Source organism: Phallusia mammillata, chromosome 4, assembly GCF_965637545.1.
Source record: "Phallusia mammillata chromosome 4, kaPhaMamm4.hap1.1, whole genome shotgun sequence".
NCBI classification, from domain to species: Eukaryota; Metazoa; Chordata; class Ascidiacea; order Phlebobranchia; family Ascidiidae; genus Phallusia; species Phallusia mammillata.
The window spans coordinates 25573533-25594476 of NC_137255.1; the positions used below are offsets into that span (position 1 = coordinate 25573533).

At 38.2% G+C, this 20944-nt stretch overlaps 4 protein-coding genes across 6 annotated transcripts; 2 read left to right on the plus strand and 2 right to left on the minus strand.

The window, feature by feature from the left end:
- Window positions 1-1175: 1175 nt before the first annotated feature.
- LOC145224260 (choline/ethanolamine transporter flvcr2a-like) lies at window positions 1176-10295 on the minus strand. Of its 3 annotated transcripts, XM_080090720.1 has the most exons (4): window positions 8553-10295; window positions 8006-8152; window positions 4107-7516; window positions 1176-4042 (listed from the first exon to the last, which is right to left on the minus strand). In XM_080090720.1, the coding sequence occupies exons 3-4, from the start codon at window positions 4200-4202 to the stop codon at window positions 2564-2566; spliced, it is 1575 nt and encodes a 524-aa protein (XP_079946846.1). In that variant the 5' UTR covers window positions 4203-7516; window positions 8006-8152; window positions 8553-10295; the 3' UTR covers window positions 1176-2563. The 3 variants fall into 3 exon arrangements, with proteins under 3 accessions (XP_079946846.1, XP_079946845.1, XP_079946847.1); XM_080090719.1 differs by having other exon boundaries at window positions 4107-8152; XM_080090721.1 differs by having other exon boundaries at window positions 4175-8152; window positions 8553-10293.
- A 32-nt stretch (window positions 10296-10327) lies between these two features.
- Window positions 10328-11743, minus strand: LOC145223682 (choline/ethanolamine transporter flvcr2a-like). Its single transcript, XM_080090079.1, has one exon. It carries the CDS (start codon window positions 11741-11743, stop codon window positions 10328-10330), a length of 1416 nt encoding a protein of 471 aa, XP_079946205.1.
- A 4146-nt stretch (window positions 11744-15889) lies between these two features.
- Window positions 15890-18533, plus strand: LOC145223364 (choline/ethanolamine transporter FLVCR2-like). The gene has a single exon (XM_080089778.1). It carries the CDS (start codon window positions 15982-15984, stop codon window positions 17389-17391), a length of 1410 nt encoding a protein of 469 aa, XP_079945904.1. The 5' UTR covers window positions 15890-15981; the 3' UTR covers window positions 17392-18533.
- A 51-nt stretch (window positions 18534-18584) lies between these two features.
- LOC145223683 (choline/ethanolamine transporter FLVCR1-like) lies at window positions 18585-19982 on the plus strand. The gene has a single exon (XM_080090080.1). The coding sequence runs from the start codon at window positions 18585-18587 to the stop codon at window positions 19980-19982; it is 1398 nt and encodes a 465-aa protein (XP_079946206.1).
- The last annotated feature ends 962 nt before the right edge of the window (window positions 19983-20944 follow it).

Sequence of the window (20944 nt, forward strand, 5' to 3'; positions counted from 1 at the left end):
GCCCATAGAAGTCAAGCTACTAGTTGAAAGGGGGAAATAACCTCAATAACTTAATTTGAATTCATTGTTTCAGCAGGCCCTTGCCTGATTTTTCTGTGAAGAAAGGGCCCGAGTTCAGTCGTCAAGTTAGATTTACCAAGATGAATGTGGCCGGGGTGTGAAGTAATCCCATTTTGTTTTACTTTGGCCGAACTAGAACAACTCAAATTAAAGGTTTGGTCCTAGCTAATGAATAGTCTAACCATTGAACAAAATCTTTCAACTGCTGTTGCAAATATAGTACAGTTGCCCAGAAAAGAGAAATCAAGCAAAACTGGCAACTCAAAAATTAAGACCGACACTTTTATGGGGACAAGTCGATGCGGTTATTTTAGTGTTTTGGTGGCCAAATTTTTGAAATCTAATCACTGTAAAATTAAAATCAACTACAAAATAAATACAAACGGTGTCTATGAAACGCGCCGAAATGACAGACTTCTAGCGCTTAGGCGTCGTCGTGCGTTTTGTTGGAAAACAATGATGAGCTTTTAAGTTTAACAATGGAAAGGAACGAAAGCAAAAACAGAACATTAGTTCTCTTTTGCGGGAAAAGTTGATATTCAAACATCATGTGTTCTGTGCACGAACGGATAATATGTCTCTGATTTATAACATTATCATTTCAATCCCTTTTAATAGAAATATTTATGCTGTGCTGTACCATCGCTAATATAGTTTTTACATTCAGTTCTTTAACGCAACCCCAGGACAAGTGGATTGGATCACCAACGCAAAAAATACCAGCGCCATATTTATCACATTTCCCCTTGCCTTTTTCATTTTCAAGGACAAAATTGGCCTCAAAACGCTTATATTAGTCAGCGCCGGCAGTTCAACAATCGGTCTTCTGTTTTTTACTTTGTCTTTCATCAACCGTTCGTTGTTTGCTCTGATAGTAATTGGGCAGACTTTTTGTGGACTGTCAGCAACTGTAGGTTTGGGGGTGCCTTCCTCTTCTGCTGTGCTTTGGTTTCCAGAAAATCAATTCGGAACAGCAATTGCTTTAAATGTTGTAGGTGTATATGTAGGAAATGAAGTTGGATACACATTACCTTCATACCTTGTGACACCATCAAACCATACATTGAAACACAAAGGAATTTCAAGCCTTGGAGCTTTAGCAGTAGGGCAACGTCAATTGCGTTACATGTATGGAGTATTTCTAGCCATATCTGCCGCTGTAGCTATTTTGTTTCTGATTTTCTTGACTGATAAGCCTCTCACACGCCACATTTGCACAAGATCTGAAGAATAAGGATATAAGAGTTGATAAGACTACAAAGTTTTTCATTTGTCAAACAGTTGCTGTTTTCCATGCTCTCATATGTTTTGTTATGTGTTGTCTTCGGAATTTTGTTCCATGCAGGTATGTTTGAAACTATTATGATGTCTGAAATCACTGCTGACTTACAGATTTCACACAAAGTTTCCCCCTCCGTTTTGGGCAGTTACATCATGTGCACATCTAGTTTGGGTGCCATCGTGGGCTTTGGATTTGGCGGCAAATTTGTTGACCGGTGCAAAAGATACAAACTTCTGACAATATGTGGAAGTATCATGGACCTTTTTTTAAACTTAGGAATTGTCATTAGTGTAATATACGGAAGCACTCCAGGTATATACGCATGTAACGCATTGTTTGGATTTTGTACCGGATTTATTAACTTTGCACTGTTTGAAATGGCCACGCAGCTGACCTATACGGTGGATGAGACGCTGGTCAACACTTGGGCCTATAGAGTAACAATTGTTACAAAAATCTCTTCTAGAGTGTTTTTTATTGCAACGAATGTATTCTGTAAAAATGGCTTTAAATCGTCTAAATGAATTCTGGCGCTCTATATATCGTAAGTTAATGACACCGTGCAAAAATTTCTAACTGGCACCTGATAATGGTTCAATTTTATCCGAATAGCGCGATTTCGCAATAACCTTAAAATACAACATATTATTTGTTTGTATTGTCTGGCAGAAATTTGCCATCAAGTTGAGTTTGCGCGTACAAAGTGCCATCAATGTAAAAGTTTTGAAAAAACGTTATCATTCACTAATATAACGTTAAACTTTAGCATGTCGTGTTGTTAATTGAAAATGCCAACATATTGGACCTTGATAGTAACTTTCCCAATCAGACAAAAAGGAAACTGGTATTTGAACATTGTGTGGTGTCATTTTATACTCTGATGTAAACGCAAACCTACCACGAACTTTTTTTTAATCTTTTAAGGTATATTTCACATATACCACATGGTATCTGGTTATGGGAGATGGACAAGTCATTTGATAAACAATATACAAATATTTTGACCTACAAGCAATAACGTTTTCATATTTCCGTTCGATTAAATTATTTACCAAAAAATATGCATTTTCATTATCTTATTTCAACAAAAATACCTAACTACATAACATACAAAACAGTACATCAAAACAGTAGCCTGTGTGGTGAAAATATAAAAAATGTACAAAGACGGCTTGCTGTACGAAATTGTAAGCCAAGTTTTAGAGACTCGTGTGTTTTATGTTATTGTTGAGAGCTGAGTAATGGTGTTTCAGCATCTTGAGGTTTTTCATCTGTCACTCTTTCGTCATCAACTTCCAATCTACGATTCCTCGAAGAAACTAAGGTTAGCATCAATAGAGCCATCAATACACAAGCGCATTGAAAGGCAAGCACCCCAATACTCTTCCACTGTTGAAACATGACCCTTGCAAGAATGCCCATCAGCAAAGCGATTAAAGTTTGAATTCCGGTCATCCAATTGTTCACCAGCGTCTCGTCAATCGGATAAGTCAGTTGTGTGGCCATTTCAAATAGAACCACAATAGTAAAGCCAGTCAAGAATCCAAACAGTGCGTTACATGCATATAAACCTGGAGTGTTTTTGCATATTGCGCTAATGGCAATTCCCAGAACCGAAAAGAAATCTGCAGTACCCCCACATAACGCCATAAGCTTGTATCTTTTGAAACGGTCGACTACTTTGCCACCGGATGTGAGGCCAATAATAGCGCCAACTCCGAATGTACACATGATATATCCGCTTAATGTAGATGGCTCAACATTTTTCGCAATGTGAAGATCAGCTATGATTTCAGACATCATCATATTTTCAATTAGGACAAGTTGAAATATAAATCCGATGGTTATGCAGATTAAAGCATAAGAGGGCATGGAAAAAAGTTGTTTAGTTACATTAAAAAACTCTTTTGCAGACTTTTCAGGTTTCAATTCCTTATTCTTCAAATCTTGGGCTTGAGTTGGTGGTGTTGGAGGTTTGTCGGTTAAGAAAATCACAAACAAGCAAGTTACAATTGTAGAAATTGCCAGAAATGCCCCATACATGTAACGCAACTGACGTTGTCCTTCTGTTAAATCTTCAAGGCTTAACATTCCTTCTTGTTCCACGGTATCGTTCGAAGGTGTCACAAGATATGAAGGCAATGTGTATCCAACTTCATTTCCCACATACAGACCTACAACATTTAAAGCAATCGCCGTTCCGACTTGATTTTCTGGAAACCAAAGCACTGCGAAAGTTGATGGGGCACCTACTGCAACAGTTTCTGAAAGTCCGCAAAAGATTTGTCCGATTACGATCAGAGCAATCAGAGAACGATCGATCAAAGACAATGTAACAAACAGAAGACCAACGGTAGAGCTGCCGGCGATGACAAGCACGAGTCCTTTTAGTCCAATCTTATCCTTGAAAATGAGAAAGGCAAGGGGGAATGTTATGAATATAGCACTGATATTTCTTGCGTTGGTGATCCAATCCACTGTTGTTGGAGTTGATTTGAAGAACTCAACATAAAACCAATTGATTTGTCCGTAACTGGCGAATGATATTCCGGCACAAAATTGTAGAAGAAATAATCCCAAAAGAAATGCCCATCTTCGTTTGTACAACTTAAATTGCTCTTGGATAACATCCATTGCCAGCATTGAAATACTTACTTTTATGGCAAATGCTATGCCTACTTTAAATTTTACCTGCAATTTCTACGGAAAAACAACGCAACGTAAATATCTAGTAACAAATGAAACCTATCGTTTTTGCACTTACTGGAATCGCGCAAACGCTCATCAATTTTGTTCTCATAAACCCTGCGTTCACAATAACAGTAAATATACCTTTGCTCGTCGGTAGAATGTTGATCATATGTCTTTAAGATCTGTTATTGCACTACGCTCAAATGCTGTAAGGTTACAGCAAGAATTGCCCCTGCGAGTCTTAATAAAATTTACGAGCTTGCTCTGTTTTGACATGCATAGGCAGCAAATCTAGATAAACAGCTGATTGTAAGTCTGATCGGAATTCGTCCCCGAGAGCATCCTGGGTTCTTACCCTGTAAAAAAACGTTATTTCTGGCTGCAATAGCTTATTTATACGTTTGTTTTATTGTCCTCGAAACTCGTTTATTTGTAATTTAGTTACTGGGTGAGCGCGACCATGTTACTCCATGTAACTAAATCTTACCGTTGTGATAGTAACGAAGTAAGGGTTGTTACATTGATAAAACGAGAATCGCAAAAGACGCAGACATTATATAATACGTGGCACGAACATACTCACGATTCTTAAAAAATACCACATATGTTACAGCGTTGACAGAAACGATTGAATACATCAATTTCCTAACACTAGTACAGGAAATGATAAACAAGCGGATAAATTCTCAACACTAACCAACACAAACAACTGTCATGAATGTTGACACAAAAGCCGAGCAGACCCAAATGATAATTATTTTGATTCCATCAAAAGTACAATTTAATCCTTAAATCCTGTTAACCACCTTAATGTATAGACTTTTCTTTGTTCACTCGGTAAGTATAAACAAGTCATCCGACGTTTGCAGACAAGGTTGACTAAATACCAAAGGAGGGCGCAAAGAGCATTTAAGAATATTTAAGAGCACAATTGTGAAAAAATACTTCGTTACTTAGGAATTAACTTTCCCATTACCGGCTCCCCAAAAGAACTGCTTGATTTAAACTTTGCAGGATTAATTGATAAAACTAAAACTATACTAAACATTTGGTCAGGGAGAGGATTAACCCTAATTGGGCGGGTTTGCATTTTAAAAACTTTGATTATTCCCACCTTGACCTACAAGGTCAATGTTGTACCAATTGAATTACCAGAAGCATTCGTCAAAAACCTTAAAAGAATTTTTTTTAAGTTTATTTGGAACTCAAAATGGGAAAAAGTAAAACGAGCAAAGCTCTGTTGTAATATTGAGGATGGGGGAATCAATATGTTTGACTTGGACGCATATCTGGTGTGATTAGATATCAAATGGGTCAATCGATTATTTAACAATTCGTATGCATCTCCATGGAAAGATCTCGAAACCTCGATCGGGAACCCCAGAGAATTCAACTCGTGGTTAAACAGCAGTCCTTCAATCAATCCCCTTACGAACATTAAGAAAGGCAGTCTCTGCCTGCAAAAAATTCGCAAAACTTACAAATCTCCCCGCTAATGTTTATAGACTCCTTTGATTAAATAGAGAAGTCCGATCACGCCTAAAACCCTTTTACATGCCACCTCTAATTCGCGCTGGTATTTTCAGTCACCTTGATCTACTTAACAACGATGGTGATTACTATACATACGACGAACTTACCCTCAAATTTAACTTTAAGCCAACAAATCAAGATTTCACCAATTTTATCAAATTAGTCGCCGCAATCCCAGAGAATTGGGATACAAACGACCGACAAATCAACAGAGTACCCACTGAAACTGAACCAACTTGGTTGCATACCATAGCCCTGCGCGGCACAGTCAAAGAAACTTACACCTTCGTAAAAGATCACACATCAGAACCGCCAACAGAAGAACAGAAAAAATGGGAAACCGACATTGGGATTAGTACAGAAAAGCCAAACTGGAGGGAAGTGTACAGGAACACGTATAACTGTACCTTAGAAACAAAATTAAGGGCGTTTCAAATCAAATTAAACTTAAAAGCGGTAATAACAAATAATAAACTATACAATTTTGGCATAGTAACTTCAGAAAAGTGCGTTTTCTGTCAAAGTTTCCCTGAAACCATTTTTCATTTGTTTTACACTTGTAAAGTTGTCGCCCTATATTGGGAAAATGTTAATTCTTGGATCTCTCGCAAACTATTACTGAATATTAAACCGAATGTAGCGTTATGTTTATTTGGAACCCATTCGTACAGTTCTGTTACACCATTGTTAAATTGTATATTTCTATGTGCCCGGTTTGTAATATACCAATGTAAATATGCACAAAACAAACCTACTGTGAACAGATTTATTAACGCATTAAAAATAACGAAACAGTCCGAACTAATTATTGCTACTAAAAGAAAAAGAAACGTGCAGAGTGCTTAGTCAAGTGATACTTAGCGTTTGTCTGCTTGTTCTGTTGTACTTCCATGTATCTGCCTTTCTTCGTGTCTTAGTTATCGCAATAAAAAAAAATTGTGAAAAAATACTGAGGGATAGGGTTGAGACGAGGTTTTATAATATGAAATTGATTTCTAACCCTATCTCAGCCTCACTCTCAATTTAAATTTAAATAAATATGCTCTTTGCGCCATCTATCAGAATTTAGCAAACTGTGTCTGTTGTGAGTTTTTTTGTTAATATCTCTACCCACCATTTAGCAAACCATTAGGAAGCAATGGCAGAACACACTTTAGGAAACATCGCCTTATTTTCCAAGTAAACCTTAAATAAGTGCATTTAGCGTGCATTATCACGAGACTGTCATAAACGCACACACCTTTCAGCCCTTACCTGTATTGACTGCCACGTTTAAGACGCGGTATGCGGTTATTTACGACACGTGACGTCATAACAAAGGGACGACATTTAGCAATAAATTGATACATCACAACTTCCTTTCGTTCAAATTGAACTTACGTCTGGAAGTGTAAGGATTTAATGGACGTAAATTAACACGATTACGCCGGTAGAATACACCATGACTAACTTTTGTTTCCCAGATAAGACCAATGAGACTGTTTTTCGATAGCTCCTTATTGATACCATAGTTTGTTTTGAGTATTGTACAGTTTTACAGGAGCGTCGACTTGTAATTGTAGCATGTTTCTTGTTCCCCTGTCATCTTCTTTTTTGTTGTTTTCTTTCTTTTTCAAACGGACGCCAAGTTGAATTTTTAACTTTTCAATATCCAGGGACATCGTGTGTCTGATTTGCCGACCCATAAGAAGCTGGTCTGGTGACTTTCTGCAAAGGAGAGGAGCGCTCCTAAATATTAACAAACTTTTGTTAAAATTCTGTACACTGGCGTGAGCTTTTTTAAGTAGTTGCTTCGTTGTCTGGACACTCCTCTCAGCTAGCCGTTATAGATCGTGGATAAAGTGGACTCGAGGTTACGTGAACAAAACCACATTCCTCGGCGAATTTGCAGACTCTTCATTAGAAAACTGAGGACCGTTATCACTTATAACAGTTTCGGGAATTCCAAACCTGGAAAAAAATGTTTTTAAACCACTTATAACAGATGCTGCAGAAGTTGTAGTCAACGGGGTTACTTCTGGATATCTGGAGTAGCAGTCCACTGTTACCATAAATATTTTTCGGTTCAACCAGAACAGGTCACTAGCTTGGTGACGTTCTAACGGTTGGCGTTGTATTTCATGTGTTCAAACATTATGTACACCAACATGTGAAACACTTCTGTCCCAGAACAAATGCCGAATGGCATACGCAAAAATCTGTAACGTCCAAACGGAGTGTTAAACGTACAAAGCCTACAACTATCTTCATCCAATTTTACTTGCCAAGACAGACAAAGCGTCGAGTTTAGCAAATACTTTTGAAAATTGACTAATGATTTCTTATCTAGTCGGAAGACAGAAATGCTCACGCAAAATTGCTTTATTTAAATCTGGCAGATCCAAACATAGTCTTAATTTTCCGTTTTTCTTTTCTGCTATTACAAGAGAGTTCACCCACTTAGTTGGTTCTTCTATACTTTGATTACTTGCATGCTTTCCATTCTTTGTAGCTCCTGTTGTAGTTTGTTCTTGAGTGCAAATTAATTTTTTCTGCTGGAACGGACTACATGACAAACTCTGCTATCGGTCTTTATTCGGTGACAACCTGAAACACAACCCAACCCTTGAAATAAATCTGAAAAGCTGGACAGCAAATTTTGTTCGTCACTAACAATCGATTCAAGTCTATTTATTAGGCCAAGAGGTACTGCTCCATTCAATCCTATAATAGGCAATGCATTAATCTCCACAACAACAAATGGTAGAGTAAATGATGGCCTTCTGTATTGAAGTGTTAAACTTGTGGTCCCACAAACTGCAATATTGTGGCCAATATATGAGATCAATCGAATATTGGTGCAAGAAATATATGGGCATCCCTGTTTTATAAAATCATTTCGTGACAAAATATTTGCTAGGGCTCTCGTGCCTATCTTAAAACGAAGTGTACATGAAAGCACAAAAATGTCATTTAACCAATCTTTTGGTAAACTGGTAGTACTTACCGATTACATGTTGTACATCTGAATTGTAACCGCGCGTTGCGCTTGCGGGTGATTAGTTACACTGCAACATCGAGCGAAGTGGTTCCTTCGACCACACTTCAAGCGTCGCCTTCCCCAGGCAGGACGTCATGTCGCAAGACGCAGAATCTGCAAATTGACGTCATGTCGCAAGAGACTGACGTCATGTCGCAAGACGCAGAATCTGCAAATTCGAAGCGCTGGTAATTGATTGCCACGCGGTTGGCGTTGACTAACATCCAAGCAAAAACTCGTTAAACTTGTTGATCGGTGGTTTGTGTTCTTACTGTTTCATTTGTTATGCACATTTTAATAGCTTTTTAAGGGTTAATTATTCTTCCCGTAGCAAACTGGCGAAGTTGATCACACTCGATACAAATAATTTGTCTCGGATTGGTGAGGCACAAAGATCAACGAAATCACAGTTTTTAGAGAGTTTTTTTTAATCGGTTATAAAAACATCTCTTCTTTAACCACAGTTTTGATTTCTAGAAAAAAAAACTGTATCACTCGCTGGTGATGTTCTTTCTAGGACAACAGTAGTTTTTGAATACATTAATCACAGCTTCAAAGTACATTTCTTGTTCTTCTTCAAATTTAAATGTTGAGGAGATCGTTTGACCTTGCTCTCCACCACGTGCAGCAGCATCGACGTGTTACCTTTTGCAGCTGTTTCGTCATAACCAACAGCTGTTAAAAAAACCTAAATCCCCTAATAAACTTAATCCAGTTTTGTAACACATTGCCACTCCATCGCATAGCTTCCCGTAGTGAGAACGAACCCTCCATTTTATTTAAAAAACACTTCTGACACCATGTTAAATACGCACACACCTTCAAGCGGTTACCTGTATTGACTGCCACGTTTAAGACGCGGTATACGGTTATATACGACACGTGACGTCATATAACACAGGAGCGACATCTAACGATAAATACATACATCACACAAACAGTTTATTTATTCCTTGCAAAACTATTTCCCACATCAACATGCATGGTGAATTGTGTTTAGTTTCGTCGGATTGTACTTCGCATGGGACTGGCTCAAAAAAGCATCAGCAGTTCCTTATTCAAATAGAATCGAGTCGAAACACTAATTTATCTGTCACATTTTTTGCTCATATAGTTGCAAGCTGTGGTGATATTACATACGATTTTATAAATCTTTTTTGCTCCAAATAATGATTATTGTTGTGTGGTGATACTGTGAGTCTCCACCTGGGCTACAAGGTGTTTGAAATGATTGAGTGGAGCTTGACAAATAAGACACACAGGTTTACTTCCATTATCAATGAATGCAAACTGCTCCTCCCATTCTGTTTTAAATGTTATAGTTTCCTGTTTATCTTTTTTTGCAATTATTTCTCTGCTTCAATCTGACAATATATTTGACTACAACCAATAAGCTAGCACGCTTCTACAATAACGTTCTTTTCGGTTTTCGGAATGTACATTGGTTATTACAAACAGTTAGTCTATTGTTAATACGTGATAGAATGTATTGTTGTGTAAACAGGTTAAACAACTCAACAAGATGGGGAAATGCATGTGCAACATTAAACAGCCGTAATCAAAAGCTCAAAGAGCCGCAGTTTGGCCACCCCTGCTATATGCAATCAAAGAAACGTTCAAGAAAACCAATTTACATGACAATAAAATAAATCCCTAAAAACATTTTTGATTTACCACATATTTGTAAACAAGTAATGTGTTACCGAAACTATACAAAACTTCAAAATAATATCAATCTTCTGTCATTGTTGAGAGACGAGCAACGTTTGTTGCGCTTCCTGTTCTGTTTCCTCTGTGTCATTGTTGTCCTCAACTTCCAATCTGTGATTCCTGGACGAGACTAGCAACAATAGTAGGATCCCCATCAACACGCAAGCACTTTGAAAAGCAAATACAGCGATAGTTCTCCAGTGTTGAAACATTACTCTTCCAAGAACGGCCATTAACAAAGCGACAGCCGATTGAATGCCGGCCATCACAGTGTTGACAAGCGTTTCGTCTGTCGGATAAGTCACCTGTGTGACCATTTCGAACAAAACGACAACCGTACATCCTGCAAAGAATCCAAATAGTGCATTACATGCGTACAACCCTGGAATTACGTTGTAAATTGCGTTAACAGCGACCCCCACGGTCGACATAAGTTCTAGAGTACTTCCACAGAGAGCGAGTATCTTGTATCGCTTGCAACGGTCAACGACTTTTCCACCAAGGGTTAGTCCTATAATGGCGCCGACACTGTATGTACTCATGATATAACCACTTAACGTAGAAGATGCAACGTGGTTTGCGATGCGAATATCTGTAATGACTTCAGACATCATAATGTTTTCAACAAAGACTGTGTCCAATATAAATCCGATGACAATACAGACCAAAACATAAGAACGACTGGTAAAAAGTCCCTTCGACTGATGAAAGAATTCCTTTATTGGTTTTTGTACTTGTTCGCTTCTGTTCTTGAGCTCTTGTGCCACTGTTGGTGGTGTGGGAGGTTTATCAGTTAAGAAAATCAAAAACAAGATAGTTACAGCTGCCGATGTTGCCAGAAATGACCCGTACATGTAACGCAATTGGCGTTGTCCTGAAGCTAAGGCACCCTGGGTTAACACCTTATTGACTTGTAAAGTATGGTTTGAAGGTGTTACAAGGTATGAAGGCAATGTGTAACCGATTACATTGCCGGTGGATAGACCAAGAACGTTCAGTGCTATCGCCGTTCCAACTTGGCTTTCTGGAAACCAAAGCACAGCAAAAGTGGAAGGCATGGCCAAACCCAATGTATCGGCAATCCCAGATACAGTTTGTCCAATTACTATTACAGCAAACAACGAACGATCGATGAAAGACAGAGTAACAAACAAAAGACCGATGGTCGAGCTGCAAGCAATTATTAGAACCAGCCCTTTAAATCCGATCTTGTTGGTAAAAATCATTAAAGCAATAGGAAATGTAATAAGTATAGCGCTGATATTTCTTGCATTGGTGATCCAATCCACTGCTGCTGGAGTTGATTTGAAAAACTGAACGTAAAAATTGTTGATTTGTCCGTAACTGGCAAACGATATTCCGGCACAAAGTTCCAAAATAAAAAATCCCAATAGAAATGCCCATCTTCGTTTGTACAATATTATTTGGTTGGAAATTTCCAGAGACATCAGAAATTCCTGTGGTAAATTTTGTAGAAAAGCGTTTCCAACGCAATATCTTGTATGGATTGTAATGATTTTCTATAAATAGTCTTTTCTGTAAAACAAAGAATATCAAATCCGAGTGTATTTGTTAAAAGTTTGACAAAACACAAACTGAACTGCAAATAATCAAACGACATATACCAGATTGCATTCTAAACCTGAAACCGAATAACGCCTGAAATCTGCAAGCAAACATGTGCCTTCCAAATGCCTACTCAATTTAAGATATGCGTTTAAATATATTTTTTAGGGCTGCGTTTAAATATATGAAAAACAACTTATTATACTGTAAAGCCAGCAGGCAACTGTTTTGCATTCCGTCAAATAAACAAAATTTCGTTTAAACCCAGTTTACGAAACATAAATAGCTGGCATTATCTGATTGTTGCTGCAGATTTTAATCTTCCAAATGTTTCGTTAGTCCTTTGCCAACATAAAACCTTTTTAACTGGCCTTTTTTATTATTTTACGTTTTGTTACGTCCGCTAGGCGCACATGTTGAAACAGTGACCTAAAAGTGAAGGCCTTGTTATCACCTATTCGAAATATGCCACATGAAAACCCACATGTAACTTGACTGTATTCAGTTTATAGTTGGCACACATTAACAGTTTAAATCCAGGATGAACATTGTATACTACAAAGTCAACTTTTAAGCTGCAAATTTACGCTGTTTTTAGTTTTAAAAACGGTCCGCATTGCAAAAAAGTTTGCCGACCCCTGTTCTACAAGGTCTCATCAAAACAGCTAATGACAAGACATTGTCCGTATAGCATTAAGAACGCTGTAGATCAAAACAGATGACATTGGGTAAAGTGCAACTTGTCATGCCTTATTGCTGTTACATTAGCTTTCATGCACCGAAAACTATAATCATGTGTAAAATTGTGCACAAAATTATTGCTGCAATTGATTGCTCCAGATTTGCGTTCTTACCATTTTAGCGCAGGCCGCGACTTAGCCAACAACTGCTAAGTGCGGGCTTTTGTTAACTGTCTCGATCATTGCGCATAATTGCGTTGCCCTGTCTGCTGCAATGCCTCAACACCACCCATAAGATAACACTTTAAAAATAGTGCTTGCTATCATGTATTTTCTAATCATGTTTTTCTTCTGTTCACTTCAACAACGACTTCTGCATGATAAATACGTTAAACTCAAGTTTATAAAATGCAAAGCGTTGCCCTTGACACGCGCCGAACACACATTCATCACACGGGCCGATGTATTTCAAGTTCAATAAACGGACAGTCGCATTTGTCCCCAGAAACTTTCATTGGAAATCCCAATCCACATGATACTTGAAAGAAGTCCGTCAAACATATTGAACGCGTTAAATAGGGTTGGACCGATACCCAGTTTTAATCCGATATCAGTATTAGTACTTCGGTACTTAAGTGACTACATGTAAAAATACGTTTTTCACTTTAAAAGTCTTTCTAAATATTAACTTAAAAAATATCATACACCATTTCACCTAGTTTACATAGTTGCCTCTATCTGACTCACTAAAATCGATATAATTGAAAGTCTTTGTACACATGTAAGTAATTATGTCTCCTGGTCCGTTTAGGCAAGTTTTGAAAGTATATTCTGGCGCACATGTAAACAAATATTGTCGATTAGTTGTATTGCGTTTATCCCGTTTTCGTTGTTAACTTCCAATCTGCGATTTCTCGACGAAACTAAAGACAACAACAGAACACCTATCAACACACATGCGTATTGAAACGCAAGTACGCCGATGCTCTTCCAATGTAGAAACATGACCCTAAACGCCCAACAAGAAGGTGATCACCGTCTGAATACAAGCTAACCAAGTATTGACGAGGGTTTCATCAACAGGGTATGTCACTTGTGTGGTCATTTCAAACAGTACAACGGCACTAAACCCAACAAAGAATCCAAAGAATGCATTGCAAGCGTATATTCCAGGAATATTCCTGTATACCGCACTGATTGCAATTCCCAAGGTTGAAAGAAGTATTAGTAAACATCCGCTTATCGCTAGAAATTTGTAATTTTTGCAACGGTCAACAACTTTCCCTCCAACTCCAAGGCCAATAATTGCGCCAGAACTCAACAAGCACATGATGTAACCGCTTAACGTTGAAGCTGAAACATGATGTGAGATTTGAAGGTCAGTAATGATTTCAGACATGAACATACTTTCAATTAATTCTAGTTGCAACACTAACCCACTAACAATACAGATTAAAGCAAAGGATGGAATAGTAGAAAGTTGCTTCGTTTGATAAAGAAATTCTTTTGCAGACCTTTGACTTCTAACAGCTTTATTCTTCAGATCTTGAGCTAAAGTAGGTGGTGTGGGAGGAGAAGACCAATTGTCGAACTGCAGGAGATTGCAAGAACGAGTCTTTTGAGTCCAATTTTATCCTTGAAAACCAATAAGGCAAGGGGAAATGTGATGAATATAGCACTAATGTTTCTTGCGTTGGTGATCCAATCCACGAGTTCCGGTGTGGTTTTAAAAAGCTGAACATAAAACCAGTTGATTTGAAAATTGTAAAACAAATAACCCGAAAAGAAACACCCGTCTTCGTTTGTACAACTTAAGTTGATTATTAACATCCATTGCTTTCGTGTTTTTACTGCAAGTAAGCTACTTACAAAGTATGTTTGGTAAGTGAAAAAGAATTATATTTGTACAACAATTATGAACACTGGCCAAAATGAAACGTAAACGATACGTACTACTTACTGTTTTTCTTAGATATAAATAATGATTTAAACTATGCCAATACAAGAAAGCCAACTGTTTTAGTGTGGTGTTAACGAGCGACCCAAATGTCTTTTGTTTTTTATTAAATCAGTACATCCGGTGCAGTTTTACTGGAAACCAAACAATGAGTTAAAGTTTTAAGTTTTACTGGGAGCTGTTAACTGAAGTCGATACTGGCGCGATTAGTAACAAAGCAAAACAAATTGTGTTACATTGAAGTGCGGGTGCGGTCTAATCGTGTTAATTGTATTTGATCTATCACTTAATAATGTTGCACGTACACCCCTGGTTTGCGACCTTGACCAAAAACTTGATTTTTGACGGGTTTCGGAAGGCATTCAATTGCTATATATCGCAAGATCAACACACACTTTAATGATCGCGAAGGGAAATAGGTTCGTTTACTACCAAATCAAATCAATGCCCTTGTAGCTAACCTCCCGGTTGGACAAGGCAAAAAAATCCTGCCCCATAGTTTCAAGCTCCCTAAGGAAATATGCATTTTACAATTACGACCCGACAGATTTACCAACACGGTTTACCCATCTTTTTTTCCATTTTCTTGGCTTTGCGTACCTGGCCGGCTAATGTTAAACGCTTTATGGCGGGGGTGGGAAACCTACTTAGTACTGCGGGCCGCATGAATTGCACAACATTTTCGGACGGGCCAAATATTTTCTTACATTCAAATTCCGTGTAAAAATACCCAAAGCACAGAAGTGGTTTTATATTTTATCGCTCCAGATTTGATTTTTTCTTTGCTGCTCATGTTTGCAACAAACAAGGCATACAAGTTTATCACTTATTTTTACTAAAAAATAGTTTGTCTATTCTTTCTGGAAAACCTCTAGCTCCATTATATCTATCCGTCTTTTTTTTTTCAAAAATTAAAATTAAAACGGCAAGTGGGCCACATGCGGCCCCACCCCTGCTTTATGGCGTGAGTGATAGAGGGTGTATGTGATAACTGATCCTATACGAATAGAGAACAACTATTAAATCTGTACGCAAAGTATCCTACATACGATTGTCACTTGGTAGTGCTATAGAGTTAGAATAAACGTGAGTAAACTGAGTAAATAAAATTATCTTTGGTTTTATATCACAAAAAAATAACTTGTACTTTTAAATGAAGGATTGCTTTCTTTGGGGGATAGCCAAAAAGTGTAAAAGCAATTCTTACTAACAATCCTATTATGTTGAACAAAATGTATTGTGAATTGCGTACAACGGCTTTGTTGGCTCAAGCCTCTAACATCCTGGAAGTGAATTGTTGCAGAAAATGCAGCTGTGCATTCTGTGGCAGATGTTTGTTAAGTGGCGATAAACAAGATGTCACAGTTTTGGTAGTAGTTTTAGCATCCAAATCATGCTTTGATATGTTTTAAATCATGTCTCATATGAAACTTAGCTTAGATGATGGATTTTTTTAACTTGTAGGGTTAGGTAAAAAAATGCAATGGACAACCAGAGGTGTTTGAAGTTGTATAAACGAAGATGGGCTTATCTATTTGGACTTTTCATATTGGAAATTTTTGCTGGAATATCTTTTGCCAGTTACGGACAAATCTATAATTTTTACATGCAGTTTTTCAGTGCCACAAAGTCGCAGGTAGCTTGGGTTATCAGGTCAAGAAGCGTCAGTACCTTTTTTATTACCTTACCATTGGCTTGGTTGATTGTTAAAGGCAAAATAGGACTAAGGGGAGTTATAATAATAGCGGCAGTGGCTTCGACTACTGGGCTGTTATTCGTGACTTTGTCTTTGGTAAATCGTGGACTGTTCGCCCTAATAATCATTGGACAAGCATTTTGTGGAATTGCAGACACTGTTGGTGTAGCAGTTCCATCAGCATTCGCTGTGTTTTGGTTCCCAGAAAACCAAGTGGGAACAGCTATAGCGCTCAATATTGTCGGATTATTCGTCGGTTACGGCGTGGGCTACACCGTCCCACCCTTACTTGTGTTTACATTAAATCAGCACAGGACGCTGGAACAGTATTTGACTCTTAGTGAGTTAGCAATGGGACAAAGTAAATTACGATACATGTACGGCTCATTTTTCGCCCTTTCTCTTGTCGTTACCATCTTATTTGGAATTTTTATCACTGATAAACCTCCCACACCACCAACACGTGCACAAGAAATGAGAAACATAGATCCTTTGATGGAAGAAATGTCTTCAACAGACTTTTTTAAAAAGACAAAGCAACTGTTTACCAACAGGTCGTTTGTGTTGATCTGCATTTCAATTGGACTTATCTTCCAATTGTCTTTGATAGAAAATCGAATGTTGCCTGATATTATTGCGAGCGGTCATATTGCTCAGGAGCTAAACCCAGCCACGTTAGGTGGTTACATCATGAGTGTGTTCGCCCTGGGGTCAATAGCAGGCATTGTAGTAGGCGGTAAGCTTGTGGATTACTACAAAAAATATCGGATACTCGCAATAAGCGGTAGCACTTTTGTGTTTTTATCGACTGTTGCAATTGCTATCAGCTACGCCTGGAAGAGCACCACGGCTCTGTATGCAAGTCACGCGTTATTCGGATTTTTTACTGGCTTCAGCGATGTAGCGTTGTTCGAAATGGCCACGCAGATGACATATCCAATCGATGAGACATTGGTCAACATTTGGATGACCGGAGCCCAAACGGCGATCAGTCTACTTTTGAGTATATTTGGAAGACTTGCGTTCAATGCATGGAGTGGCATAGGTGTGCTCTCGTTTCAAAGTGCAGCCGTGTTTTGGAGCATCATTCTATGTTGTCTGGTGTCTTCGTTTAATCGACGGTTAGAGTTGAACTATGAACAGATAATAGAAAACGACCAACAAAATCAAGAATCACCGTTGATTGAAACACATTAGCAATATTTTGAGGAATGATTGAAATCAAAACGGTGTCGAAAGTGACAATCATATCCTGGGCAACTTGGCGAACGTTACACACCGATTACAGTGTGGCCGCCCTGTAAAATGCATTATACCGTGTATCCATGCGACAACGTGTTGGCTGGAAAGAGTCTCGTCTGCATTAGGACTAAACATTAGTTTTTGACTGATGGATAACACTGCCAATTCCAAGAGGTATGCTGTTTTGTCAATCGCAATAAAAGACGAGCATTATTCGGTTTAGTAATACGCAAACATTGTAAAAATGTTGTTTCAGGCAAAACAAGTTGCCAATAGCCTAATGTTGAGTCTAAACACATTCTTCATTAAAAAAAAACAGTCGAATCCCGTGGCAGAAATCAGCTCAATAATGGAAAATACCGTGGGATTTTCTATGCGGGAGCAATAATCAATATCCTGAAATTCAACACCAGCAATGAATGCCGACATGTTAGAGCGTTAGTTTGAATAACGTCTCTTATGTACGGTCTTGCTTGTTGTACGTTTTGTGCACTTTTTAAATTATTCAGTTTGCAGCAGTATATGTAAGTATAGTAAAACGAGAGTGAATTGAATGTAAAAAAATCAATCTCTTTGTTGAAATGTTGATATCATCCATCACATAATCACACAACGGTCATGTCATTCTGACTTTTGTAGGAATTTAGCCACGTTTCCAAAATATCAATAAATAATAGCGTGTCTAGTTTGCTGTAAAAAAGTTTGTACATCTTTTGTTTATGACTAACTTATAACAAGCCCGCTTCGTGATGTTAGGTATTTGTTACTCTAGCGCCTGCTTAATTTTCCAAACTCCAAAAGAAAGCGCTACCAGCACGGTATAACAAGGTAGAGCTACTAACACAGGAACTCACAACATGCCGGTTTGGGAATTTCCGATAGGTGACGTACCGGAGCATAGGCGTTTGAGGTGATAATAATTGCTGAGTCAGCAATTTACAGACCGACGTGTTGCGAGTTTCTGTGTAAGTAGCTCTACCGTATAACAGCTTTTCTTAACGTGCCCAGGCATTGCACAAATGTTACAAAATATTTGTTTTTGTTTGAGCATGAGTGTTATTTTTCTTGCTTGACCTAATATATTTTTTTATTTCCAGCTCTTCTAAAATACTTAAAAACTTTGAAACTTTGAAACACTTGCAGCATTAATGGAATCTAGCGACAACGTGACTTTGTATACCCGCAGATGGGTCTTCCTTCTAGGGCTCTTCATCTTGCATTTCTTATCAGGAATTTCCTTCGCAAGTTACGGTCAAATCAGCAGCTTTTACGTTCAGTTCTTCAAGGCCTCCCACGCACAAGTGGATTGGATCACCAACGCGAGAAACATCGGAGCTATATTTCTCACTGTTCCATTCGCTTGGATGATCTTCAACGGCAAAATGAAAATGCGGGCTGGAATTTTAATTATGGCAATCAGCTCAACAGTTGGACTATTGTTAGTGACTGTTTCGTTTCTCGATCGTTCTTTTTTTGCTCTTATTATTGTTGGACAAATTTTCTGCGGGATTGCTGAAACTGTTAGTGTGATTACCCCAACCACTTTCGCCCTGTTCTGGTTTCCAAAAAAGCAAGTTCGTCTGGCGATTTATCTGAACATGATGGGCCTGTATGTTGGGGATGACTTGGGGTACACGATTCCGCCGAAGCTGGTACATACATTTAATCACACCAATGGAGACGATCATGATCTTAACCCTGAGGAAATGGCATCGGCGCAACGTTCACTTCGCAACATGTACGCGGTATACTTGGGCATATCTGCTATTGTGACCGTCTTGTTTGCAATCTTCCTGACTGATACACCTCCCACGCCACCTAGGGCTGCTGAAATACAAAGTTACATTCACACACATATGGATAAAACGATGACAGAATTTTGGAAAAAGACCAAAACACTTTTCACAGACCCAGCTTTTGTATTGATCAGCATAGTCATTGGGTTGATATTCCAGTTAGGCCTAATCGAAACGATGATGATGTCTGAAATCGTAGAACGGCTTGACATTTCTTACCACCAGAGCCCAGCATTGTTAAGTGGAGAAATCATGAGCATGTACGGCATAGGTGCAGTGGTGGGTCTCTTTGCAGGTGGAATGATTATCCACTACATCAAGAAATACAACTTGCTTTCAATAGTGGGAACTACAGCGGTTTTTCTGTCCACAGTTGCAATCATTATAAGCGTCCGTATGAGAAACACTCAGGCGATATTTGTAACCAACGTTTTGTTCGGGATTTTTACGGGGGCGGCAGAAGTCTGGCTCTTTGATATGGCTACAGAGTTGGCCTATCCAATTGACGAGTGTCTATCACATACGTGGATATCCGGTATTGAAACTGCAGTCGCCTTGTTGATTGGAATACTTGCTCGAGTCACGTTCAATGCCTGGGAGAGCATTGGAGTCCTGTCATTCCAATGCGCTTGCGTGTTTGTGAGCATCTTGTTGTGTTGCTTGGTTTTGTCATTTGGACGCAAACTAGAGACAGAGACGTCAACAAGCAGTGCATCTACCTCACAAACACCTTTGCTTAATCCTCAGTAATAAACAACTCAAGGCATATTTACATAGTTCTGTTTGGTTGTAAGTAAGTGGCTAACAAACAAATTTTATTTTGGACCGTTAGTGAAATGCATAACCTGTGCAACTGTAATGTTCTATAAAACAACATTTGCGCACGTGTTTCACAGTACAAGGAGGTAATATGTGTCAACAACGCAAACACGGAGGAGAAAACAATAAATTTCAGAATAAAGCCTAAAATGAAATGATTGAAAAATCCTTCTCATACAACACCTTTTACTTTTTGCGTAGTTCTGATGCTTATGCAAAATCTCGCAAAACAATGAAATGCGCGAATTGTTGACCCTAAATCGTTGCATGATTTTGCTTTATTTGTGAAGAGATTTCATTAAAATATAAATCTTTACCAGCATGAAGACTTTTTGGGAAAAATACTAAATTTTTGTTCTTTTATGTAACCATGTGTTAAAAGTATACCATATTTGAAATGTTATTTTGATTGCGCAGTATCGTTTATGGTCGACGTCACTAAGGGGCAGAAAACGAACCCATGTTTTATAAAGTCATCGGGACCTGTATAGGACGCCAAAACGTCGCCATAAAAATACAATTGACAGAAGAGCTCTAAAAATATTATATTTATGTTACTGATTATTGCATTGCCTTGAGTAAAGAGCATGATCTAGGTATAATTTTGCACGTAGTATAAGTTTCAATGTATTTTGATTTTATCAATGCGTCTGTTATTTCGTGTACTCGCCCAATAGTTCAAGGTGTAACGTTTTCTTGTACCCGGGTTCTTATAAACCCTAAGACTGTTATTTTGGTGATCTGTCGACAATCGAAGAGATAGAAATAAAAGTTAATTTGTGGCGTGTGCCAAAAAGTTTCGAATTAAATTGAAAAGAGTTATCATAAGCATGTAACACACTACACTGACTACATTACAGAAAAATAGGCAGTAAAAAGGCTTAAATACTGAT

What these genes read in the sequence shown, in the direction of transcription:
- LOC145224260 (XM_080090720.1), bottom strand. Translation starts at nt 4,202, where the DNA reads ATGATCAACATTCTACCGACGAGCAAAGGTATATTTACTGTTATTGTG. An exon ending in TGAGCGTTTGCGCGATTCCA is followed by an intron (nt 4,043 to 4,106) that starts GTAAGTGCAAAA and finishes GTTTTTCCGTAG; the next exon opens with AAATTGCAGGTAAAATTTAA.
- LOC145223682 (XM_080090079.1), bottom strand. Translation starts at nt 11,743, where the DNA reads ATGTCTCTGGAAATTTCCAACCAAATAATATTGTACAAACGAAGATGG.
- LOC145223364 (XM_080089778.1), top strand. Translation starts at nt 15,982, where the DNA reads ATGGACAACCAGAGGTGTTTGAAGTTGTATAAACGAAGATGGGCTTAT.
- LOC145223683 (XM_080090080.1), top strand. Translation starts at nt 18,585, where the DNA reads ATGGAATCTAGCGACAACGTGACTTTGTATACCCGCAGATGGGTCTTC.